Here is a 21,619-nt window from a genome sequence, read left to right as displayed (position 1 = left end):
GATTCAAGTTTTCGATAACATTGTTAGGAAATTTGTTTCTATATCTGACTGTAAGGAATATTTGTCCATTCCTTTAATCTTTATTGTAAAAGTTTCCGCTTATGATTCAATGAATTAGTCTCGAGAGATTATTATTAAAAAAAAAAAAGAAGAGTTAATAAGATAATAATTGAATGGTGAAAGGTAATTTTGGAAAGAGTTACCATTTTTTAATTCTTTCTATGGTAAGTGAGAATTACTAACTCCATTATAATGGAGTAGCCTCCACTAAGACTCAACTCACAACCCCTCATATAAGAAAGCAATTGGGTATCGCTAAATCACAAATTGTTGGCTATTTTTTTTATATTGTATATATAAATAAAAGAGTTATACTACATACTCCCTATTTTTATTTATTGACTTTTGCTCGTGAGCCCTAATTTATAATGAAAATGTGATCATCAAAATTTGGTGAGAAGAAATAAAAAAGTAATTTTTTTTTTTGAGTTAATACCACAAATGATCCTCTGACTATTAGGCTAGTACTCTTTTTAGTCATCGACTTTCAATTCGACCACAAATGGTCATCTGACTTTCATTTTTGACAATAAATAGTCTTCCGTTAAGATTTCTGTTAAATAGGTGTTAAATCTATGGGTAATATCGTCAAATTGATTAATATTATTATGATTACTTCTTTTTGAGAATTATATGATACCATAATTAATTTCAAACATTAAGTTAATAAATATAATAACAAAATGGACGTGACAAATCACATAAATGAACAAATTAAAAAAAAATTTCATGATTAATGTTCGCAATTTGTACTTGATTAATTATATTAATTCAACGGTGGCGACCTTCAGTTATGTCCCAAACAAAATGTTTGATCGATTAATGAAGAGTGAAAACTATTAATCATCCATGTATGAACAACCATGAAAATTATGGAAACAAGGTTAAAAAAAAAATCTTCCATTTTAATATGTTGGTTAAATTAAAAACAGATAGCTCTAATATTAAATTTTCATTTTGTACGCATAATTACAAGAATAATGTGTATTGTCTTTTTATTTAGGAGTATTTATATTTGTTAATTTTTCAATTATGTTTGTTGGTGAAAACTTGTAAACATTTTTATTTTATGACAATTATATATATCAATTTGATGATAATACCCCTAGATTTAACACCTATTTAACATGATTTTTAATGGAGGACTATTTGTGGTCAAAAATGAAAGTCAGATGACCATTTGTGGTCGAATTGAAAGTCGAGGACTAAAAGAAGTACTAGTCCAATAGTCAGAGGATCATTTGTGGTATTAACTCTTTTTTTTTAAAAAAAATATTACTAACTCTAATACATTGTAATATAAACTTTAAACTTTGACTCGATCTCATATCTTCCTATTTAGGAAAGTCACTGGAGTTGGGACAATTTAATACCGTGCAATTGCGTATTTGTGTTGGGCCTTTTATTGATATTTTATTTTACTCCCAGTCTCGTTTTCAGTGCTCTGTCTATCATAGCTGAAATTGAGAGAGAGAGAGAGAGAGAGAGTTAAAGAGATGCATCTATGGCCGTCTATGAGATTGAGGGATTCCTTCAAGCTGGGTTACTTGAAGAAACTCGAATGGAACCTCCACAGAATGGAGACGTCTGAGAAGCAGCGGCGAGAATCTCAAAGCAGCGAAGGCAGCAGCAACCAGCAAAAGCTTTTGGACGATGATAATAGCGATACTCAATCTGTTAATTCAAAGGTTTCCGGTAAAGGAGGTGGGCGATTTCTCGTGCTTTGTGGAGACTTGCTCATGATCCTTTCTTGCTGCTACTGCTGTTTCTGTTGCGGAGGTACAATTCTTGCTCATTGCTCTTAATTTTGGTATTGGAGATTCCGCGCTGGGTTAGATTGAATGCAACGGAGTACTGTTCATTTCATCAGTTGCTGTCATTTAGAAACCTCTTTAATTGTGTGCTTTTTCTGGATGGATATAAATGTTGATTCAAATTGTTCGGTAGCCAGTTTTCTCCATTTTGAATTTTGCTGATAACTAAGAGTTGTGCAAACTGTCTATCTTCTTAACAATTATGATGTAATAAAATTATCTCATATTCCTTTCAGCAGCCTGCCGAAGTAGTGTAAGTTTGGTTCCCTTATTAGGTAGACAAGCTTTGCAGATCAAATGATTAGACGGAAGGTGTTTGCAATATGTTAGGAGCCCAAAGTAGCACTCATAAGCACCAGTAAAAGGTCATAATTTAGTACTGTAGATTCATCCAAAGTGTCTGCCAATGAATTTCCAGGAATTATGTCAAACATTCACAGATTGAAGCTCGGGAAGAGATTTAAGAATAATTCATCTCTCTACCTGTGCAAAATATTTAATCAGTTAAGCAGGTAGACCATCAAGGGTTTGGTAACCAAGACCAACTAGCCAATTGTTGATAGATCAACTCCAGCTAGTTTCCTTTTTTGTGTACATCTACTTACCAGTATCTGCAGCTTCTGGTTTGAACTCTTGAGACTGATCATAATGTCATTGAGTACAGAATAGTTATTTTGATCCCAAACTCCTAGAAGATTTTGTTCAAGTGTTTCTCTTGATGCTCCTATCACGCGTATTTCTTCCTTTTGGAGCATATAATTGTGGATACATGAAAAACAAGCTAGTAGTGAAACATATTTAATATTGAAGAAAATTCTTGATTGTGCTAACACACAAAAATGAGACTACACTACTACCATAACTTTAGGAACTCATCGTGTTTTAATAGGCTGTCACCTTTTTAGTACAAGCAGTTACCTTCGGTCCAGCGAGTGAGTGAGGCATTGTCCGAGTCTCTTTAACTTTGCACATACTTAGGTTCCTATTGCTTGAGCTGGTTGCAGAGTTGTTTGTTTATGACTACGCCAATCATGTTTTAACAATGATATCTACCAACAATATTAAGTATCATAAACTTTTTCTTTGAACCCTAAATCAATGAATTCATCCAGTTTTTTTAATCTTTCACTTCTTCTCTTGTATTTTTGCTCTCTTAAAAAAGTAATGGAGTATAGTATGTTGCAACTTGCACTGCTTGAAAAGGTTTTAAGAAACGGCTTATAATATGACATTGGGGTTAGATTATGCATACCTCATACACAGTGCATTTGATCCCTTTAAATTTACTACTAATCATCAGATATTTGGCTTTATCAATATTTCAGCCTGCGTTGCCGAAGAAGAGGACTGATGAAGCTTAAGCAGGAGCATCCAACCGTGACCTAAACAGTTCTGGTGTTGTACAGAAGAACGTGTCATTGATCAGAAAAGCACATTCTGTTGAGTCTGTCAATTGTTTTTCCATTTACCGTGTATAACAGAAAACTATCTTCATGCAAATAGTGTTTGTCAATAGGTTGGTTGGTTGTTATAACAGAAACTTTTTACCTCTTGTGTGTGTTGAGTATGAGTTTGCACTGCTTTCACCTTCATTCCGGAATATTATATTATCTGTTGTGATATTCAGAGCATTTTGAAATGTATTAATTAGTAAAATATAGCCAAATTTATCTTAGCAGCATGCTGCTAATCAACTGCAAAGTCGGATTCTGGTATGTATATGCCATATTTTTCTAAATTTAATGATTTACAAATAATTTTGGTCACATTTTGACCTTGAAAAGTAAAAGCAATACAGTGAAATTTTCACTGTTCAAAGAAAATCTGAATTGACGGCCAATAAATGAATCTTATAAACTGTCACTCTCTTCAGAAGATAAGCCTGTCTTCTGACTTCTGAGCAAATATCCGAGACCAGAGAGCAAAGGGAGATGAAGCATCCGGTGGCAGAGGCGAACGAGGAGAGCCCGTTTGGGTCCCTGAGTGCCGACGAGTTCTATTCCCGCCATTCTGTGTCTCACGGTTCCGAGTTCATCACCAATTCCCGCGGCCTCAAGCTCTTCACTCAGTGGTGGACCCCGCTCCCTCCCACCAAGCTCATAGGTGCAGTCTGCGCCGTCCACGGCTTCACCGGCGAGTCCAGCTGGTTCGTGCAGCTCACCGCTGTTCACATAGCCAAGCATGGATTCGCCGTTTGCGCCATCGATCACCAGGGCCACGGCTTCTCCGACGGCCTCGTGGCTCACATACCGGACATCAATCCTGTCGTCGACGACTGTATCTCTTTCTTCGACTCCTTCCTCGACAGCCACGTGCCGTCATACCTGCCGACTTTCCTCTATGCCGAGTCTCTCGGCGGTGCAATTGCTCTCCTAATCACTCTTCGTAGCGGCGACTCCGCCCCAAAACGGTCTTTCGATGGCGTCGTTCTGAACGGAGCAATGTGTGGGATCAGCGATAAGGTCAAGCCGCCATGGCCGTTAGAGCATTTGCTTGACATTGCCGCCTTCCTTGTCCCCACCTGGCAAGTGGTTCCCACGCGCGGTTCTTTGCTCGGCGTCTCTTTCAAGGTCAGATATTCTCAATTTCACTCTGGACGATAAAACCGTGACTAATTCAGTGACTTCCCTCATTTTTTTTAAAAAATACTTCTGCGTTGTTTCCGAATTCTTCTTCTTGCCTTCAATAAAAATAATCCTAAAGGCTAAGTCACCAACTCACTCTGTAAATTTGAAATGAAATTGTGGTGAATGAAGGAGGAATGGAAGAGGAAGCTAGCGATAGCAAGCCCGAGGAGGCCTGTAGCGAAGCCACGAGCTGCGACTGCGCGTGAATTGTTGAGAGTGTGCAGAGAATTGCAAGGCAAGTTTGAGGAAGTGAAAGTGCCGTTTCTGATTATCCACGGCGGTGACGACGTCGTCTGCGATCCGGCCTGCGCGGAGGAGCTGTACAGACGCGCGGCGAGCAAGGATAAGACTCTGAACATTTATCCGGGCATGTGGCACCAAATGGTGGGTGAGCCGGAGGAGGATGTCGATCGCGTATTCGGTGACGTCATGGAGTGGCTGACAACTAGAGCTGAACGCTCAACCAGCCAAAAGTCTGCAGAAGACGGCGGAGCGGTGCCGGAGTAGATGGGCAATAATCGGTACGTGGCCGGAAAATGGAACCGTGGGATTTAAATGCGAATTTCTTATTACCCCTTGAAACCTATATATACTGAGCATTCCTAATTGGACGTTGAGTTGTTATATGACCTCATTTGAGACTTTTATTAAAATATAATCTAGTTTTTAATACTTGGACTACATGCTATTTCTAAATCTCAATCTATTTGATGCATCACAACATAATCTTAGGAGTTAACTGTTTTTAACAGAATGTCAGAAATTCATGCCATCTGTATAACATCCTATTTCTGACTGCAATTTCTGTTAAATCTAGGCAGAATGTTAGATAATGCTGCATTTATGAATATCTATAAACACTCATTTTAAGAGAAGGAATTGATGGATAGATTGAGAATGAGATAAAGCTTAGAAAGATCCTGGAAATGAAAGAAAAGGAATTAGCTTTACTTCATGAGAAGGTGAAGCTTGAAAGAAGACAGGGTGATGTGGATTGTCCTCTCAGCAACCAGGCAATGCAAGAAGGTGAAATCACTGAATTGAAATATTCACTGGACCTGGAAGTTTACAGCATGAAGCAGAAATTAGAGGATGCTGATCTTGAGAAATCCCAAGCCACGAAATCTAGTGAAGATGAGTTCTATTGTAAAGGTTACAATTTTTTTGGATTCAAGCCAATGACTGATGCTTTAATGCCTGAAGGAAACAAAACCATTCAGCAGATGACTTCTGATTCAGACATTTTAAAGAGATTGTTGGATTTCACATTTGGTACAGTGCATAGTACTGAGGTGCCTATCCTGGAGAAGCAATGGAGGCACACCATTGAGACAAAAGTGCTATCAGTTCTGATTAAGGGCTTCGTAGATGATATCCAACAAATATTCAATGCAACCCTTAGGGAGAGAAAAAGCAATATTCAATTTGGCTTCTCAGATGATAAATGGACTGAACTCATTACGCAAATGACAATGTTGCGTGAGGAACTGGATACCTTTTCCAGTAGAGATAGTTTCAAACTGAGAACGTTGGACAAGAATGATGGCTTAGGTCCACTCACAAATATATGTAGATCTGTTAGTGATCCTTTGCAAGAATTTACTTGTTATGAGCCTGGTGAGGATAAAAAAACTATTGGAAGTCATTATGTTGCTGAGATGATTAAGATTCATGAGGCCATAATAAGGAAGCAACGCAAAGATTTGAGTTGGTCAACAGGGGCGAAACCTCTGGGAAAGGGATCTTCATTGCTCAAAAGGAATAGAGAATCTGACAGTTTGGAAAGAAGGATGCAAGAATGTACCTCAAGATTAGACTGTCTAATTAGTTGGAGTCATGGATTGGTTGATGAGAATGATGTTCAAGTCTTGGAATCTTTTCAAAAGAAACCAAATTCTGTCTTGGGAGGTGAAGAACATATGAGGAGCCATTACGTTGAAGAATTAAAAGATGAGATAAGAAGATTAAAGGGGGAGGCAGAAGATTCTTGTCTGCAAAATTCAATGATGGAACAGGTTTACCTGCTCCTCTGTCAAGGTCTGGTGAAAGATTTCAATGCAAAGGTAAGTAGCTATGGCAGCCAGATTAGGAACCCTGCTAACAGATTGTCCTCAATGGATTTCACTGACAAAAATGAAGACCGAGCAGCAGGAAACCAACGGGACAGGTCTGGAGATGAAACTAAAATCTTGGAATACATACTAAGGGAGGATATCCATAAGGTTTTTATGACTGAAATGATCAATTTGATGAAACAGGAAAAGGATGCATATGAAACTGTTAACCATTACCTGGAAATCTTCAGAACTGAAGAGCGGGATGAGTGAGAGGCTATCCAATGGCTATTGGATGCTGATGAAAGCATTTTGAGTTCAGTGAATATAAAGTTAGCCAAAGCACTCAAACAGCTGATCACGAGCAAGGACCTGTTGATGGATTTGGAGCGAGGTTTAGGCCTATACCCTGATGACAATGGTGAAGATAATAATAATGCGACTGTTGTGATTGAAGGTGATGAAAACATGCAGCCTTCCTGCCAACTAGATGGTGACAATAGATCAGAGAAGCCCAATCAGTCTGATAACGCCTTCTCATCTCTTAGAAGATTTCAGCAAGTCCTGAGTGATTTTGAGGACATGATACTTGCTAGCTTAGAGAAAAAATGCCTTAGGTATTCAACTTCTCACTCAAAACTTTATACAAACAGGGTTGACTACATGCAACAAGTGAAAATTTTATAATAGAAGCCTGTCTTCCCAGGATAGAGGAACTGAAGCAGCAATTACATGAGTTAGTTCATCCTGTTTCCTCATTGAGGAAAAAGAAACAACTGTACAAGAAGGCATTCATAACAAGGTGTCAGAGCCTGCATTTAGCTGAAACTGAGGTTGCTTGAAAACAAGATTAATGTCCTACTTAGGTTGTTAAGCATAGATTTGGCAATGAGTTAACATTAAATTGTGTTTTTTTTGGAACTATTTTTGTTTGTACAGGTTGATTTACTAGGGGATCAGGTGGATGCACTTGTGCAAATTCTTGAGAAAATATACCTGGTATTGAGCAAGAACTCATCAGCTTTGTCATGCCATTTCGAGGTTTGCCAAAACTAAGATATTCATTAATGAAAATATTTCATTTTTGATTCACAATAAGAGAGAAATTAGTGAAACTGAACATGGTATTTGCTACCTGCGCAGGTCTCTGATATTGTAAGATTAATCAAGAAAGAGTTGGCTGATGCTGTGGCTTGCACACCTAAAAATTAGAGTTAACGCCTAGATTGTACATCTATATATATATTCTCTAGAACTGTCTGTATACAAAAATCTATATGAAAAGCAATTGTTATACCATGGACTAGGGTTCATATTGCATAAAAATTATATACATGTTAACAGTTTCTGTACATGTAAACAAATAACTTGATAATTTCTTACACATAATATGATAGTTATAAGTACAAATTTTCAACTATAAATACAGAATGTGTTAACTATAAATACATAATCTGAAAGTTATGTTAGGATCAGGATCTAAAAAGTTATGAATTTAATTTTTATTAGCACTTTTTTTGTCGAACTCGTTGCACAGAGTATTTCATCTGAAGTCTAATTGAATCTTGATAGGGCTTTCAGCCCATCCAACGTGTTAGATTTAGACATTTAGTAGTATACTAAATCCAAAAAATAACAAATAAAATCCGAGTATATGTTTAATTTTTATTTAAATAAATAAATTAAAAAAAAAAACGAGTTGATGTCCCGGCTCTAGAAAGGGGCCGGGGCAGGTTCACCCGTGATTATTATATAAGTCTCAAAAAGTCGAAACAATTTCGTTTGTAGTTGAAAATTGGCCTCAGTTTTCGGTGAATCCATTCACGAGCAAACTCCTATTCCTCAGGTATCGTCCATCTTCTTCTCTCCATAATCCTGTTTTCTCCGTTGTATCCCTATTATCTTCTGCTATGACTTCCTCACTCCGCATCTCTTTTACCCTCCCTCTGGCCTTATTTGGACTGTAATACAATGGATCTGGGATGGATTGTCGTTGAATATGTCTTGATCTGTTTCTGCCACAGCTTTTTCTTCCATTTTTCGTTGTTGATCAACTCAATTACTCCTGAAAAGCGTTTCAGATTAGGCTACCTAACTAGTTCCCAATAAAAAAAAAAAAGTAGATTTGTTGGCTTGCAAAACTTGAGATCTTTTCGCAAAAGAGGTATAATGGAAATTGATTTTTAAATGGAATTAGGGTTGAACATTATTACGATCCAGGTTGAAGTTTAGAGTTGGTGGGATTCTGTGATGTAGATTTATTGAGATGTAAGATGAGGTCTAAATCTAAGCGGCCACATACAAGCTCAAAATAATGGATCTTTGACTAATAAAACTATAAGTTGTGCAAACTGATTGCTCATTTGACTATTTTGCATCAGATGTTTTGTCTATTTGCGTTTGGGAGTATACAGTATGGGATAAAGAGAATGGTAAACCTAATTCTTCTGTCAATAAGCTCACTATGTTATTAACTTTGGCATAATTCATAAAGATTTATTATTTTTTGTTGATTCATATTCCTTAAAAGTTTAGTGCTGGTCCTTTGATAAAAATCTTCAAACCATTATTAAGTAATGTGAATAATTGATCGTGTTCTCAATTATCAGTTTAGTGCTAACTGCTCTTCTCATACTCGTGTCTGAACTCTGTTGCAGCTACAGTAGTGTTTCTTTTCCAGTATGGATTCTAACAGGGGCCAAGGTGGAATTCAACTTCTCTTAGCTGCTGAGCAAGAAGCACAGCACATTGTCAATGCTGCAAAGAGTGGTAAGTTCTTTTGTCCTTTTAGAACTTTAGTTTGCTAATGAATTTTTCAATTGGACTTATTTCCATGACTTGAAATAGGTGATCTTTTCTAGTCTAACTTCAGTAAGATAGCTTTTTGTTTTTTCTTGTTTTATGACTTGAAATAGGTGATCTTTTCTAGTCTAACTTTACAAGATTGATATTTCCATGAAAATTAAATGTTTGCAATTACTTTAGTACAATTAAAAGGCTGGACCAAGGGCCAAGGCTCTCCTAACTTGGAGGATTTGGTGAAAGATGCATCCAAATTCTCTAAAAAAATTTTGAGGGTGCTTCTGTTGTGCATATTTGGTGCTTGAAGTACTTGATTATTGTTGTAATGCATGAATTTACAGTTTATAGAAGTTATGCTGTCGAACATGCTTTGCTGTATAATTACATATTTACATGACATGTATACCTATATTGTTCTGAACATATAGTAACAACATGACTTGTTGCTATGGTCTTTTCTACTTTCTTTTTACAATGTTGCATTCTGTGATTCAAGATTGGGGTGAAATGAGTAAACCTTCTTGTTTCCATTTGCAGCAAAACAGGCTAGATTGAAACAGGCTAAAGAAGAAGCTGAGAAGGAGATAGCTGCTTTCCGTGCCCATATGGAAGCTGAGTATCAGAAAAAGCTTGCACAGGTATATAGAAAATTAATAATAAAATCCATATATAATAGAACCACACAGTTGAATTTCTTGGATAAAATTAACTGAGTCCAAATCTGAAATATGCCAATCATGGCTCAATTTCATTTTGTGAATCATCAAGAGCACCTGTGTTGTGTGCAGTCTATTTCCCATAAAAAACAAAGATATTTTACTCTTCTCTTGACTTGTACATCATGTGTAAAACATGGAATATAGCCAAAGTTCTATAACAAGTGGCCTTTGTTGAACAGAGTAGTGGTGACTCAGGTGCTAATGTCAAGCGACTAGAAGCAGAGACAGAAGCCAAGATTAATCATTTGAAGACAGAAGCTGCAAGAATTTCTCATGATGTTGCCCACATGCTTCTAAGGCATGTTACCACAGTGAAGAACTAAGATCTGTTTTGGATCTTAGAGTGTGAAGCTGAGCATTCTCTTAGCCATTTCCTTTCTTCTGTTTGGAGTCTGGGGTTTGGCTAATGAGGTCCTGCTCTCAACTTATTTTGTATTTTTATCATCTCTATTGGTTTCTCATGGTCCTGATTGAATAAAGCAGTTAAATACTGTGCTTTTGTACCAGGGGTCTGTATTTAGGTGCAATATGAACTGTATTATCTTCCATATTGGATTACCCTCGAGTAACATTGACTGTTGTAAACCCCGATGAGAATGGGAGTGTTATTACTTATTTATATATATATCTATTTGTCACTCTGTTTAGTTTCCTTTCCAAGTAATCATACATGCTCTAGCACTAGAGTAACCTCAAATAGATATGGCTGTATGCAAGGTTCTGGTAAATTATACTGTTTCTCTAATCTTCATAGTTAGTTTCAGGAGATTCATGATACATTTGCAACCATATTTCATTATATCGTAGAAAAATTGTTTCTTACAAGTGCAGCAGTGAGAGATCTGCAATAATTTGCTCTAATACTATACAAGAAGCAATCAAGCATACACAGAGAAGTGCAGGCTTTGCTCTTGATATTGCTCCTTTATCAATGTCCTTATCTCCTCTGTTGTGCATAGCCCAAGCCATTGCTGGGGGAAGAACTCCATACAGCATTGTCATGCAGTAACCTCCCTGTTTCATCCTCCTGTCATTATTTGTCTCATAGCTAGCTATAAGCTTCACTTGCATTATGGAAAAGATTTAACTTACTGCTATATCTGTAGCAGCATAAAACGCATCTGGAACTGTTGTTGACAGGAGAAGAGAGGGGGCAATCACCATTGCTGTCGCGGTGAAGCTTATGGTATTTCTTCCCCACAATTTCCTTTGCCCAGAATTTAAATTTGGCTTCTGCTGGGGAAAAAAAACAGTAAGGTGTTTACCATTTTCTATGCTTATTCTGAGATAGCGAACTTACCTCATTTGCAAATGGTCCGGAATGCAACAATAAGTTACTGAGTTGCTCTTTGAAAAACTCGGAGAAACTCAGGAGAGTACCGATGATTGATGTTCCTATAGCTAGAAGTGAGAAGGCCTCTACCATATATGAAACCCCACCCCATTTTATGCTGCATTATCAAAATATGCTGTGTGATGCTATGTTTAGGTGAAAGGAAGCATAGTGTAATGTACTCAAGAGCTGAGGATGTGACCTGAGAAGCAGTTCAAGAGGGTCAACAGATTGATCAACCTGAGCTGAGAGGCCAAGTGCAATTGCATTCCAAACAAGCAATGGCACGAATGCAATAAAGCTACCAATCAAAACTGATGCTCTTATTCGTCTCAGGTCGCCGCCCAAATATGCACACAGAACTGCAGAGCAAAGTCTTAGAACTTGTAAATGGGGTACTAACACTCTCGGGAGAGTTGCCCCCGAATAGGGCTTGCCTTGTCACGTGGATGCAGATACAAGTGCAATATGTAAAAATATAAACAAGGTATTCACTAACCAGGGGCCAGATCATGGTAGACCAAAGAAAATATCAGCACTGGGATTGCGGCTGGAAGTCTTTCCCAGTTGCCCCCGCTTCCCTCCACTCCCGACCACCCTCCAAACACAGCTGCTAGAATCTCAATTGCAACGAGCAGGCCTGTTTGTGTTCATCAATGGCTTCATTCATTAGCATTCAACATTCGCATTTTATTCTTGGAAGCAATCAGATTGTTGCAATCTAATGTACTAATAAGCTACCTATCATGGATGCAGTGAGCCATTGGTTGACTTGATCAGTTGCTTTAGTCCCACCCACAGAAATCAGAGCTGCGAAGGTGGCAGTGAAGACAATGCCACAAACAGATTCTGGAAGATTGATCAAACTGCAAAGGATCTCCCCCGACTTGGCAGCGTAAGCAACCATAGAAGTATACCCCAAGAACACATAAGTTAAGGTAGCCAGCACTTCACCCCATTCTCCTAATGTCTCTTGAGCCATAGTTCTGATGGAGATGATCTCCAACTCATCTCCTTCCCTTCTTGATTTCTTCCTTTTCAACAACCCCACATTGACTTCAACCAGTACAAGTGCTTCTATTAACAAAAATGCCCAGCACATTGTCATAGCTACTGAACTAGGAACTAACCCCTGCAACACAAAAGACTCAACTTTTAATTTGTTTAACAAAAGTCATAATTCCCCATTCAATAATGAAATTGGGTAGCTATCACAGGCAGCTCAGTTGGTTCTTGGGTGGTAGATTATAAGCAATAACACATGATCGAGTCTTGGCAGTTGTAGCGTGAGCGTTACACCAGCACCATACATTAATCTTCCCACCTAATGGACTGTTAAGTTACTATGACTTATCTAGTCGGGATGGGGTATGGGGGTGAGGGAAGAGATTGGGTATATTTAACCATGTCTAAATGACTAAATCATGCTTTGATTACCGCAGGGGAAGTTTTCTTGGGGAGAGCAAGAATGCCAGAACCAATACTGGTGCCAACAATCAAAGCAACTGCACCAGCAACTGTTCCCTGTTTCTTGGAGATTTGATTAGGCTCTTGGCTTAGCTTCTCGATGCACCTCGTCTCCTTTCTTGCTGCAGTTCCCCAGCCACTTGATTGCCACCCTTGTCGGAATGAGCTGCCGGAAGAGGGAAGAATCAGGCACTTGCCCACACCAAACCCCTTGGGTTTGAATAAAAAAATGTTGTTTTTTTCCCATGATGAAATCTCACTAGAAGCTATGATGATTGCCCTTGTGCGCAGAGAGGAAGAAGAAATTATGCGATGAAGATCCATGTTAGACACTGTTCGAGTATCCCAAATATCTTGGAGTAGTTGCAGAATCTTTGAGGTTGTTTGTGCAATATGGACCACTCAAGATATTTTTTGGTGGTCATGTAATGATACCACAAACACCTTACAGCCATGAGTTTCATAAAGTTTCTATGTTGCTCTAATATATGTTTTTCTTAACAAGCACAATAATCTATAATAGGTCTAATACAAAATTATAACATATAAAAAAAATTATGGTGAAGTGACCTCGATACACCACACCATCCTCTCTAAAACATATTCCGAATACACTTCTCATTATCGTGTTTTTCACCCTAATAATAGCCCTTCATAACGTTCACTTAATACCATACTCAATAGTGTGAGGATTTTGAAGAGATTTTACAGGTGTGACTAAGAAAGATGTGACTAAGAAAGAGAAAATGGGAGTGAAGGAAAAAAAAATCAAGAAAGATATGACTAAGAAAGAGAAAATGGAAGTGAAGGAAAAAAATAACCAAGAAAGATGTGACTAAGAAAGAGAAAATGAGAGTGAAGGAAAAAAAAAAAAATCGCACCAAGACAGGAGTTGCGCCTCACACGGTAAGGCGCAACTCTCATTATTATTGATGGGCCCCACTTGATCTGCAAAAATTCAAGATTTGTGGGGAGGTATTTTTTTTCTCTCTCTACCTTATCACTCATCCACATCACCTTCTATTCTTTAAAAATTGTGTAAAAACCTTCTATTGGGGAGGTCCTAAGTGACGTTTACACACCACACCTCCATCAATCCCTTTAACAAATCATGACCCCATAATACAACCAAACATGGTAACATGACTCTAATTTATTATTAGTAACAACGTACGGGGAATTAGCCGTTGTTTTAAACCTATTCAGGACGGCAGTGGACAGTAGATAAGAGGGGGAGAGGCCGAACGAACCGAGTCCACGGTCCACACATAACGACCGGTTTTTGTTACTCTGCCCCACGTTGGGGCCGGCCTTAGTCCAAGGAGACAGCCACTGGGCCCCACACCTCTACAAAAATATATTTCCTTCAAAAAATAATGCCTCGAGAAATTTTATATGCCAAGATTTTTTTTTTTTAATGGAAAGGCAAAATGGCAAAATCGCGATGAATACGGTGTCGACCGTGGGACCCACGCGCTCTGACGTAAGAAGACAAGCGTTCAATACTCTCAATTACACCGTTATCTAGGCGACAAAAAACATTAGTCCGTACTCCGTAACACCGTAACCGCTATCCGCCAGCACCGTTCGATTTCTGCAGTAATTTTGTCGGACGGCCGTTACCCTCCGTGAACTAGGGGTGATATTCCCGGTGAAATATTTTGGGCTAAGTAATTACATAAACGCCCAATGGATTTCTCTAAAACAGAATTTGGACCCCAAACTTCGGAAAATTATGAATACAGCCCTTGGGAGGGTATTAAGTTATTAACAAGTGGGTAGTTTTTTTTAATGCATTTCATAATCATGTCTATATATTCATATGTAAAATGATAAGTGTACTTTAAAAGAGTAAAACTCTCCTATTTGTATGAATTTTAATGTAGGAAGCAAAATTGTGAATCACTTTTTTTGATGAACCAAAATATGGCATGATAGTTGAGAATAAAAATAATAGAGTAAAAAAAAAAAGAATATGTATAGTATTACTCAAATGATTCTATAATTATGTCAAATACCTTGTAGTTTAGCACGAAGTGACTCTCCAAATGAATTGAGTCCCAGCGAGGACAGTTAAAATCTATGGAGTACTATTTATTCAAAAATTTTGTTCAGCATGCCATTTTATGAGAAATTTCAGTGGTACCAATTGATACCAATGCTCCTATGTATGGTGTACTATATTATCAACCTCTATTCTTGTGATGGAAGAGTAATAGGGGTAATCCTAGCCCAGTTAACTAAAGATACAAACGTGTAACTACAAAGTTAGTACGAGTTCAAATCCTTGTCTTCTTGGTTTGAGTGTGTTAATTATGAATAATTTAGATTGATTTATTTCCTTGTGGTGTTAAGATCACAAGACCAAATTTATTCAGATGACATAATTAAAAAGTAGTTTTGAATTTTCCTCCTAATTCCAAAAAGAATAAGGGGTTAGAGAACAATTAGTGACAAATAATGGCCATAGGTGAAAAAGATGGAGGGTGGCGTGTATGTATACAAATCAGAGGAGTACGCAATTAGGATTAGGATGACGATGGAGTAGAGAAAGAAAGGCAAGGGAGATTAGTCAGATTGCATAATAAAGTAAGAAAGGGAAATTTGGGTGAGAATTATTAGTACAAATGGCGTCTTCTTAGATGGTGGTGGGGGGTTTAAAAGCTAGCTACCAGATCACACATCCTCTGCAACTCTCCTCTCTTTTCTCTATTCCTTTCTTTCTGAGTTTCTTCTAAGTTCAGAGGAATATTGAGGATTTGAATCGGAATCATCATCAAACTGGGGATATGCAGGAGCCGAGTGTGGAAACGGATAAGTTGAGCTACGAGATATTTTCCATCCTGGAGAGCAAGTTTCTGTTTGGGTATGATGATCAGAAGCTTTGGATTCCCAAGAGCATAACGCCGGCTGTTGAGCCGTGCAAGAATAATGAAGTGGTTTCGACGTCGCCGGCGCCGGGGGCTAAGAACCCGAGAGGGAAAATTTGTGTGTTGTCCATTGACGGCGGCGGAATGCGGGGAATCCTGTGTGGGAAAGCGCTGTCGTATTTGGAGCAGGCGTTGAAGGCGAAATCCGGGAACCCGGAGGCCCGAATTTGTGATTTTTTCGACGTCGCCGCCGGCTCCGGCGTCGGGGGAATTTTCACGGCGATGTTGTTTGGGACGAAGGATGAGAAAAATCCAATCTTTAACGCGGACGGGACGTGGAAGTTTTTAGCTGAGAATGGGAAAAGACTGTTTTCCAAGAATTCCGGCGGTGCTGGGATTTTCCGGCGATTTTTCGCCGGAGGTGGGGCCGTTTCCGCCGCCGCCGGGATAGAGAAGGCGATGAAGGAGGCATTTACGGACGAGAAAACCGGCCGGAGCTTAACACTTAAGGATACACTAAAACCGGTTTTGATTCCATGCTACGACCTTTCAAGTACGGCGCCGTTTCTATTCTCCCGAGCCGACGCGCTGGAGTCGGACAGCTTCGACTTTCGGCTCTGGGAGGTATGCAGAGCCACGTCAGCGGAGCCGGGAGTGTTCGAGCCGGTTTGCATGAGCTCCGTCGACGGCTCCACGCGTTGCGTGGCCGTGGACGGCGGCTTAGCCATGAGCAACCCGACGGCGGCGGCTATTACCCACGTTCTCCACAACAAACAGGAGTTCCCGTTGGTTAGAGGCGTGGAGGACATTTTGGTACTTTCACTAGGAACCGGTCAACAGCTTCTAGAAGGCAGTTTCCCATACGAGCAAGTCAAGGATTGGAAGGCCAAGAACTGGGCTCGCCCCATGGCCCGCATCTCCGGCGACGCCTCTGCCGATCTAGTGGACCACGCCGTGGCCATGGCTTTTGGCCAGTCCCGGAGCACCAATTACGTGCGCATTCAGGTACGTAACCCCCCCCCCTCCACCCCACGAGTCCACACCAGACAGCCTGGGAAATGCATGGCAAAAATATGTTGTCAATTTCGATGATTAGGAAACTCATAGTCATTACCCCCGAGTATTTATACAGGTAAATTCCGTCCGCAGACCTAATCAGTAAACCAGTCTAGGTTGATAGAATAAAGTGTCTTGTGACCTAATCAGTAAACTAGTTTAGGTTGCTAGTTGACGGGCTCAAATAAAGTGGCTCTCGCTGAGAGTCAAACTTGTAACTTTATGGTTACAGTCACTGAACTAATAGTCCGACCAACTTGATAGAGTTGCGGGTTAATTTGAACATTTATTGATAGGCCCTCTGTTCTTTCCCAGTTTACAGCTAAAACCACTAAAAATTCTTGATCCTCAAGCCATGTCATAATAGGGAAATTCTTAATTTCTTTCTTTTAGCTAATCAATCAATGCAGTTAAGTTAACAGTTCTGTATAATGGAAAATGACTGTAAAAAAGATTATAGTTTCTGGGTCATCACTTCATGTATAAAAGACGACAACTTTAGGCTTATTACTGTTCCAGAAGAGTGAATGGTAACCAGCTCCTCACTGTACAACAGGCTGGAGATTAGCATTTTGAGGATGGTGAAGTAAATAAATAGGCAGGGCAACAGAGTATTTATTGTGGACCTGTGTATATAAACAGCAGGCTATACCACTAGTCTGCTGCATTTTATCCTGGTTGGCTTTTGTCACCAATTAAGTGTACATTGCAGTACAATTTGGAGTACTACATTCATTCCTCTCATCATCCCTATGTATCATTTACTCTGTTCCCAGTGCCACTTTATTCTGCTCTAGCCTCTGCAGTATTAGGAACAGACAGAATTTATGGAATTTAGTCAATTTACCCTTTCTCTGGCTGTGACATGCATGAAATTTGGATTTCCTAATAGCTAGTTAGAAGGTAATGCATAATAATCTGAACCCCGCGGTTTTTGAATTTCTCAGGCTAATGGATCGAGCTTTGGTTGCGGGGTGAGTGTTGACACTGACCCGAGTCCTAGCAATATGAGGATGCTTGTTGGGGTTGCAGATGAAATGCTGTCACAGAAAAACGTGGAATCCGTGCTTTTTGGGGGGAAGAGGATTGGAGAGCAAAGCAATTCCCAGAAACTTGACTGGTTTGCTGGAGAACTTGTGCAGGAGCATCAAAGGAGGACTAAGAGAATTGCCCCCATTGTCACAATCAAGAAAGCTACTCCAATAGCTCCCAAATAGTATTCAAAATAATTAAGAAAAAGTGGGTAAGATTTTCTCTGCTCATTATTTTTGTGTCTGCAGATCCGCTAAATTAATATTATTATCCTCTTTTTCTAGTACTTTGGCATTTTTGTTTTTCGATCGCTCACCTAATCATACTGACACCAACTAGGCCCCCTTTTGCAAATAATTGGAGCATAATGATATAACCATAAAAAAAATATTCTCTTGGTAATACTTTAGGATTTGTGAATCACAAGATATTGTTGCTGTTCAATCTCTGTGTACCCGTGGGTCATTCTTGTCATTTTCTTCCTGTTTCTTGAGAACAAATGTCCCATGGTGATTGCAATAGGTATGGAGAGAAACTCAGGCCAAAAAACAGGTGATGATGCTAGGGAAAGTCTAGCTTTTATTTGGTAGCTCACCGACACCAATCTTCACAAGGCCATTTAGTGATTTTGCAGATATGGACCCTAGGAAAGCTTGTACCTTTAGGGGGGCAGGGGCCAGGGGGGACCTTGTGCCTTGTGACCATTTGACTATTTGAGATTCAGAGCTTGGCAAATGGCAACCCTTTGTGGGTTCATAAAGACAGTACATAGTCCGGAAAGAATTAAAGAAAAGGGCTTTTCTGTATTTGATGAATCATGTTGTGGTTGACTACTAGGCAAAGTTGAAAGTTTCTTCCTGTACATTCATCGACTTTTCTTCTAGACCATGATCGTAGATAGATTTCAGAGGTGCATATTGAAGCTCTTAATATTTGGTTGTGTTTTAAGCTATCTTTAATGTGTCGTCGTTTCCTTAAATGCTAGATCTAGGCGAGGTAGCTTAGCAGGAGCCAGTCACTTGAAAGCTTTGCCATAAAACTCTCATGATTATGTCATTCTAACATGCTGAGACCACAGCATTTATTGTATATCATAACTGCTAGAAGAAATGTCGGTTTTGACTTTTGATGTTAATAGTAAAAACATGAATGCATCTTCGTCTTCCCTCTATCCAGGTTTTGCCTTTGTGGAGTATATAATTGAAGTTTGTTGGCAGCCATGATTGTATTGGTGTTTAGGTTCTAGACAAACTTATTTGGGAAGACAGCAAGTGCTTTAGAAATTATATGTCAGGCTTGTTTAATGTTACTAATAGCAGAGAAGTGGTCAAAACTCGAAAGTGCTGTCTTGTTGAAAAAGACTGCATGCACATATTTGGTGCATTTGACGGGGACTGGGAAGATGGGGTAGGAATCTAAACTTATATCGAAAGGAGAATATATATAGCTTACCATCAAAATACACTCTAACGAATTACTTATTTTTGCGTAACAAGAAATGCTTATTATGATGGGTAAATTAAAGATGATTTGTTTGTGAACTTATATTGCAGATTTGCAGTGCAGGTGAGAAATTTGTGACTGAAGAATTGAAGCTAAGAATGAAGAGTGGTAAAAATGCAGCTTTAACTTTTGCAAGAGTGAGAGAGAGTGGTGGCCATTGAAAAAGACACTCAACTGTAAAAAGGATGGGTAGGATGATCTTGGTGGGATTCTTTGCCTACCAGATCAGAGGGATTGGCATTTGGTGGACATACCACTTTGAAAAAGTCAAAGTAAATAAAACCCTTTAATTTGATATAGGGAAATATAATTGTGTGTTTTCTTGACATATAGTCCTCAAAAAATGATTGTGGAATGGGGACTAAAATGGGGAGAAAAACCCCTTATGATAGGCAAACCTTAATAGTCTAGTGGTTCTGGTTTTCCTGTTTTCATTTCTCCATCCCCTCCTTTTATGGGGTTTGTCCAAAAGCAATTGGTAATGGATCAACTAATTAGTGACATTAGTGTTGTCACAGTACATTTTCTCATTCCATTTCAGTGGTATCTATCCTTGTATGTATGTATATTGCTTGGGAGCTATTTGACATTGGTTGAAAGTTGTTGGTAAAATTTCTCTTTACAATTACTTTGATCTCATCCACTTATAATATTTCATGTCATATAAACAATCATTTCATTAAAAAATTAACTAATCTAAAAGTAATGAAATTGTACTTAACTTTTGATCTTAATAAAATATTGACAGCACATGATTTATATTGATAAAATACATTTATTAATTTTTTTTTCTCCCATAGATGTATAAGGATGAATAGGGGGATTAGGGCATCTTCAAATGTGTAAAACTTGGGAAGAATACTTTTCTACTTAAGGAAAGAAAGGAGAAAACAACTAAGTTACCGCATCCTATTAATGTAAAAATGGTGCTAAGCTTTTTGCTAGACGTAATTGCTTTTATGTTACTTGTTTATTTGTTTTTGTTGTTTATATATAGTGATGATATGTTCTCACCAAAAAAAAAAATAGTGATGATGTGGAGGAGAAGAAAACTTTATTTAGCAAGAGATAATTGTAGATGACCATAGTTGGTACTTTATTGAGATATTTAATGAAAAGTAGGAAAATGAGATTGAGACTCATTTGACATGTTTACTTTTTATTTTCACGTTTTAAATGTTTTCAACTAATAAATAACTTGCCAATAATTATAAAATTTTATTAAAAAAATTATTGTAATAAAATATCTATATTTAAGTCATAATAAAGCCACACTTTTAGTGCTCAAAAAAACACACTTTTAGTATTTAAAAACATTAATTACTTATAGAACATAGATGAAGAGTGCTAGTTGGCCACTTAATAATAATGGATTACCACAAGAGGGCAAACATGATATCTTTTGTTAGCACGAGTTCTTCATTAATCATTATTGCCCATTTGCCCTCTCTCAAAACCCCAATAATGTTAATCTTTGTGCCCACCAAAATATCCCTCCTTTCTTTTTTGAGTGACGATGAAAATCCACAATTATTATCTGATGATGTACTTTAAACAAATCATACTCTTATGTAATAGCTGCAAACTATACTAAGAGAATCATGTGTGACAGGTTCGACCGAGAAAGTATGAACAAAAATTGAACTAATAACTTTTTAATACAAAAATCATGTTTCACCCACTCGACCACACATTTCGAGGCAGTGTCCCTCTTTTCTTCATCCCTACACCCTACAAATGAAAGCTTAGTCTCTCATGATAATAAGTTAGCCAAGAAAAATGACACCCATTCTTGTCCATTCAAACACCCTATAGATAGAGGGATCCAATAAGTTTCACCTAATGCTTTGATAATGACCATGACTATATCCATATATGTATATAAAAGCCACATTTTGTGGCAATTAGAATAATTCAAGTGTTGGTCTATTGGTGTAGCTGCCATTACTACACATTTTCTGTCATTCTCACTTATGCTCTCACAAGGCTGCCCACCTTTCGGTGCTTACATATTTTTCTTAACAAAAATATATACACTTACATCAAAGTAGTTAAAAGTTGCTACCACCCCTTTTGATATAAAATCATCTCACAAAGCAAATTGTGGGCCAATAAAAATTTTGTCGAGTTAGTAAAACTTGAATTCTTTAATGTAAAGATCAAGAGATCCGTTTCTATTAATTACAAAGTGTTTCTAAATTTATAGATCAAACAAATGTTTTGGATATTTTGTATAAGGAGTTTTTTTTTTTTTTTTTTTTTTTTTTTTTTTTTTTTTTTTT

The 21,619-nt window shown here is 38.2% G+C and overlaps 6 protein-coding genes across 14 annotated transcripts; 5 read left to right on the top strand and 1 right to left on the bottom strand.

Annotated features, from left to right (window-relative positions):
* The first annotated feature begins 1,484 nt into the window (after positions 1–1,484).
* Positions 1,485–3,530, top strand: LOC116010209. The gene is made up of 2 exons (XM_031249510.1): positions 1,485–1,839; positions 3,200–3,530. Exons 1-2 carry the CDS (start codon positions 1,557–1,559, stop codon positions 3,223–3,225), a joined length of 309 nt encoding a protein of 102 aa, XP_031105370.1. The 5' UTR covers positions 1,485–1,556; the 3' UTR covers positions 3,226–3,530.
* Positions 3,531–3,748: 218 nt separating this feature from the next.
* LOC116010208 (caffeoylshikimate esterase-like) lies at positions 3,749–5,171 on the top strand. The gene is made up of 2 exons (XM_031249509.1): positions 3,749–4,444; positions 4,631–5,171. Exons 1-2 carry the CDS (start codon positions 3,806–3,808, stop codon positions 5,006–5,008), a joined length of 1,017 nt encoding a protein of 338 aa, XP_031105369.1. The 5' UTR covers positions 3,749–3,805; the 3' UTR covers positions 5,009–5,171.
* Positions 5,172–5,304: 133 nt separating this feature from the next.
* On the top strand, positions 5,305–7,854 carry LOC116010207. Of its 4 annotated transcripts, none has more exons than XM_031249508.1 (4): positions 5,305–6,668; positions 6,760–7,388; positions 7,495–7,596; positions 7,699–7,854. In XM_031249508.1, the coding sequence occupies exons 1-2, from the start codon at positions 5,428–5,430 to the stop codon at positions 6,869–6,871; spliced, it is 1,353 nt and encodes a 450-aa protein (XP_031105368.1). In that variant the 5' UTR covers positions 5,305–5,427; the 3' UTR covers positions 6,872–7,388; positions 7,495–7,596; positions 7,699–7,854. The 4 variants fall into 4 exon arrangements, with proteins under 4 accessions (XP_031105368.1, XP_031105366.1, XP_031105367.1 ...); XM_031249506.1 differs by having other exon boundaries at positions 5,305–7,172; positions 7,262–7,388; XM_031249507.1 differs by having other exon boundaries at positions 5,305–7,172; positions 7,246–7,388.
* Positions 7,855–8,256: 402 nt separating this feature from the next.
* LOC116010673 (V-type proton ATPase subunit G 1) lies at positions 8,257–10,717 on the top strand. The gene is made up of 4 exons (XM_031250169.1): positions 8,257–8,401; positions 9,213–9,324; positions 9,895–9,995; positions 10,256–10,717. Exons 2-4 carry the CDS (start codon positions 9,237–9,239, stop codon positions 10,397–10,399), a joined length of 333 nt encoding a protein of 110 aa, XP_031106029.1. The 5' UTR covers positions 8,257–8,401; positions 9,213–9,236; the 3' UTR covers positions 10,400–10,717.
* Positions 10,718–10,851: 134 nt separating this feature from the next.
* On the bottom strand, positions 10,852–13,264 carry LOC116010672 (tyrosine-specific transport protein-like). Its single transcript, XM_031250167.1, has 7 exons — positions 12,847–13,264; positions 12,151–12,541; positions 11,909–12,049; positions 11,612–11,771; positions 11,377–11,527; positions 11,169–11,309; positions 10,852–11,090 (listed from the first exon to the last, which is right to left on the bottom strand). Exons 1-7 carry the CDS (start codon positions 13,198–13,200, stop codon positions 10,896–10,898), a joined length of 1,533 nt encoding a protein of 510 aa, XP_031106027.1. The 5' UTR covers positions 13,201–13,264; the 3' UTR covers positions 10,852–10,895.
* A 2,162-nt stretch (positions 13,265–15,426) lies between these two features.
* Positions 15,427–19,949, top strand: LOC116010420 (patatin-like protein 7). Of its 6 annotated transcripts, none has more exons than XM_031249821.1 (3): positions 15,427–16,751; positions 17,750–18,041; positions 19,401–19,949. In XM_031249821.1, the coding sequence occupies exons 1-2, from the start codon at positions 15,666–15,668 to the stop codon at positions 18,017–18,019; spliced, it is 1,356 nt and encodes a 451-aa protein (XP_031105681.1). In that variant the 5' UTR covers positions 15,427–15,665; the 3' UTR covers positions 18,020–18,041; positions 19,401–19,949. The 6 variants fall into 6 exon arrangements, with proteins under 6 accessions (XP_031105681.1, XP_031105679.1, XP_031105677.1 ...); XM_031249819.1 differs by having other exon boundaries at positions 19,396–19,949; XM_031249817.1 differs by having other exon boundaries at positions 19,388–19,949.
* The last annotated feature ends 1,670 nt before the right edge of the window (positions 19,950–21,619 follow it).

This window comes from Ipomoea triloba, chromosome 2, assembly GCF_003576645.1.
Source record: "Ipomoea triloba cultivar NCNSP0323 chromosome 2, ASM357664v1".
NCBI lineage: Eukaryota > Viridiplantae > Streptophyta > Magnoliopsida > Solanales > Convolvulaceae > Ipomoea > Ipomoea triloba.
The sequence above is the reverse complement of the archived record's forward strand: the minus strand, read 5'-3'. Positions and strand labels throughout refer to the sequence as shown.

Bases quoted from the DNA above. Each gene is read 5' to 3' on its own strand.
- LOC116010672 (XM_031250167.1), bottom strand. From the start codon at position 13,200: ATGGATCTTCATCGCATAATTTCTTCTTCCTCTCTGCGCACAAGGGCA. The intron at 12,050-12,150 runs GTAGCTTATTAG...GAACACAAACAG, and splicing joins GCTCACTGCATCCATGATAG to GCCTGCTCGTTGCAATTGAG. The intron at 11,091-11,168 runs GTAAGTTAAATC...AGGATGAAACAG, and splicing joins ATGCTGCTACAGATATAGCA to GGAGGTTACTGCATGACAAT.
- LOC116010207 (XM_031249506.1), top strand. From the start codon at position 5,428: ATGAAAGAAAAGGAATTAGCTTTACTTCATGAGAAGGTGAAGCTTGAA.
- LOC116010420 (XM_031249821.1), top strand. From the start codon at position 15,666: ATGCAGGAGCCGAGTGTGGAAACGGATAAGTTGAGCTACGAGATATTT. The intron at 16,752-17,749 runs GTACGTAACCCC...TGAATTTCTCAG, and splicing joins CCAATTACGTGCGCATTCAG to GCTAATGGATCGAGCTTTGG.
- LOC116010673 (XM_031250169.1), top strand. From the start codon at position 9,237: ATGGATTCTAACAGGGGCCAAGGTGGAATTCAACTTCTCTTAGCTGCT. The intron at 9,325-9,894 runs GTAAGTTCTTTT...TTCCATTTGCAG, and splicing joins TGTCAATGCTGCAAAGAGTG to CAAAACAGGCTAGATTGAAA. The intron at 9,996-10,255 runs GTATATAGAAAA...TTTGTTGAACAG, and splicing joins ATCAGAAAAAGCTTGCACAG to AGTAGTGGTGACTCAGGTGC.
- LOC116010209 (XM_031249510.1), top strand. From the start codon at position 1,557: ATGCATCTATGGCCGTCTATGAGATTGAGGGATTCCTTCAAGCTGGGT. The intron at 1,840-3,199 runs GTACAATTCTTG...TCAATATTTCAG, and splicing joins CTGCTGTTTCTGTTGCGGAG to CCTGCGTTGCCGAAGAAGAG.
- LOC116010208 (XM_031249509.1), top strand. From the start codon at position 3,806: ATGAAGCATCCGGTGGCAGAGGCGAACGAGGAGAGCCCGTTTGGGTCC. The intron at 4,445-4,630 runs GTCAGATATTCT...TGGTGAATGAAG, and splicing joins TGCTCGGCGTCTCTTTCAAG to GAGGAATGGAAGAGGAAGCT.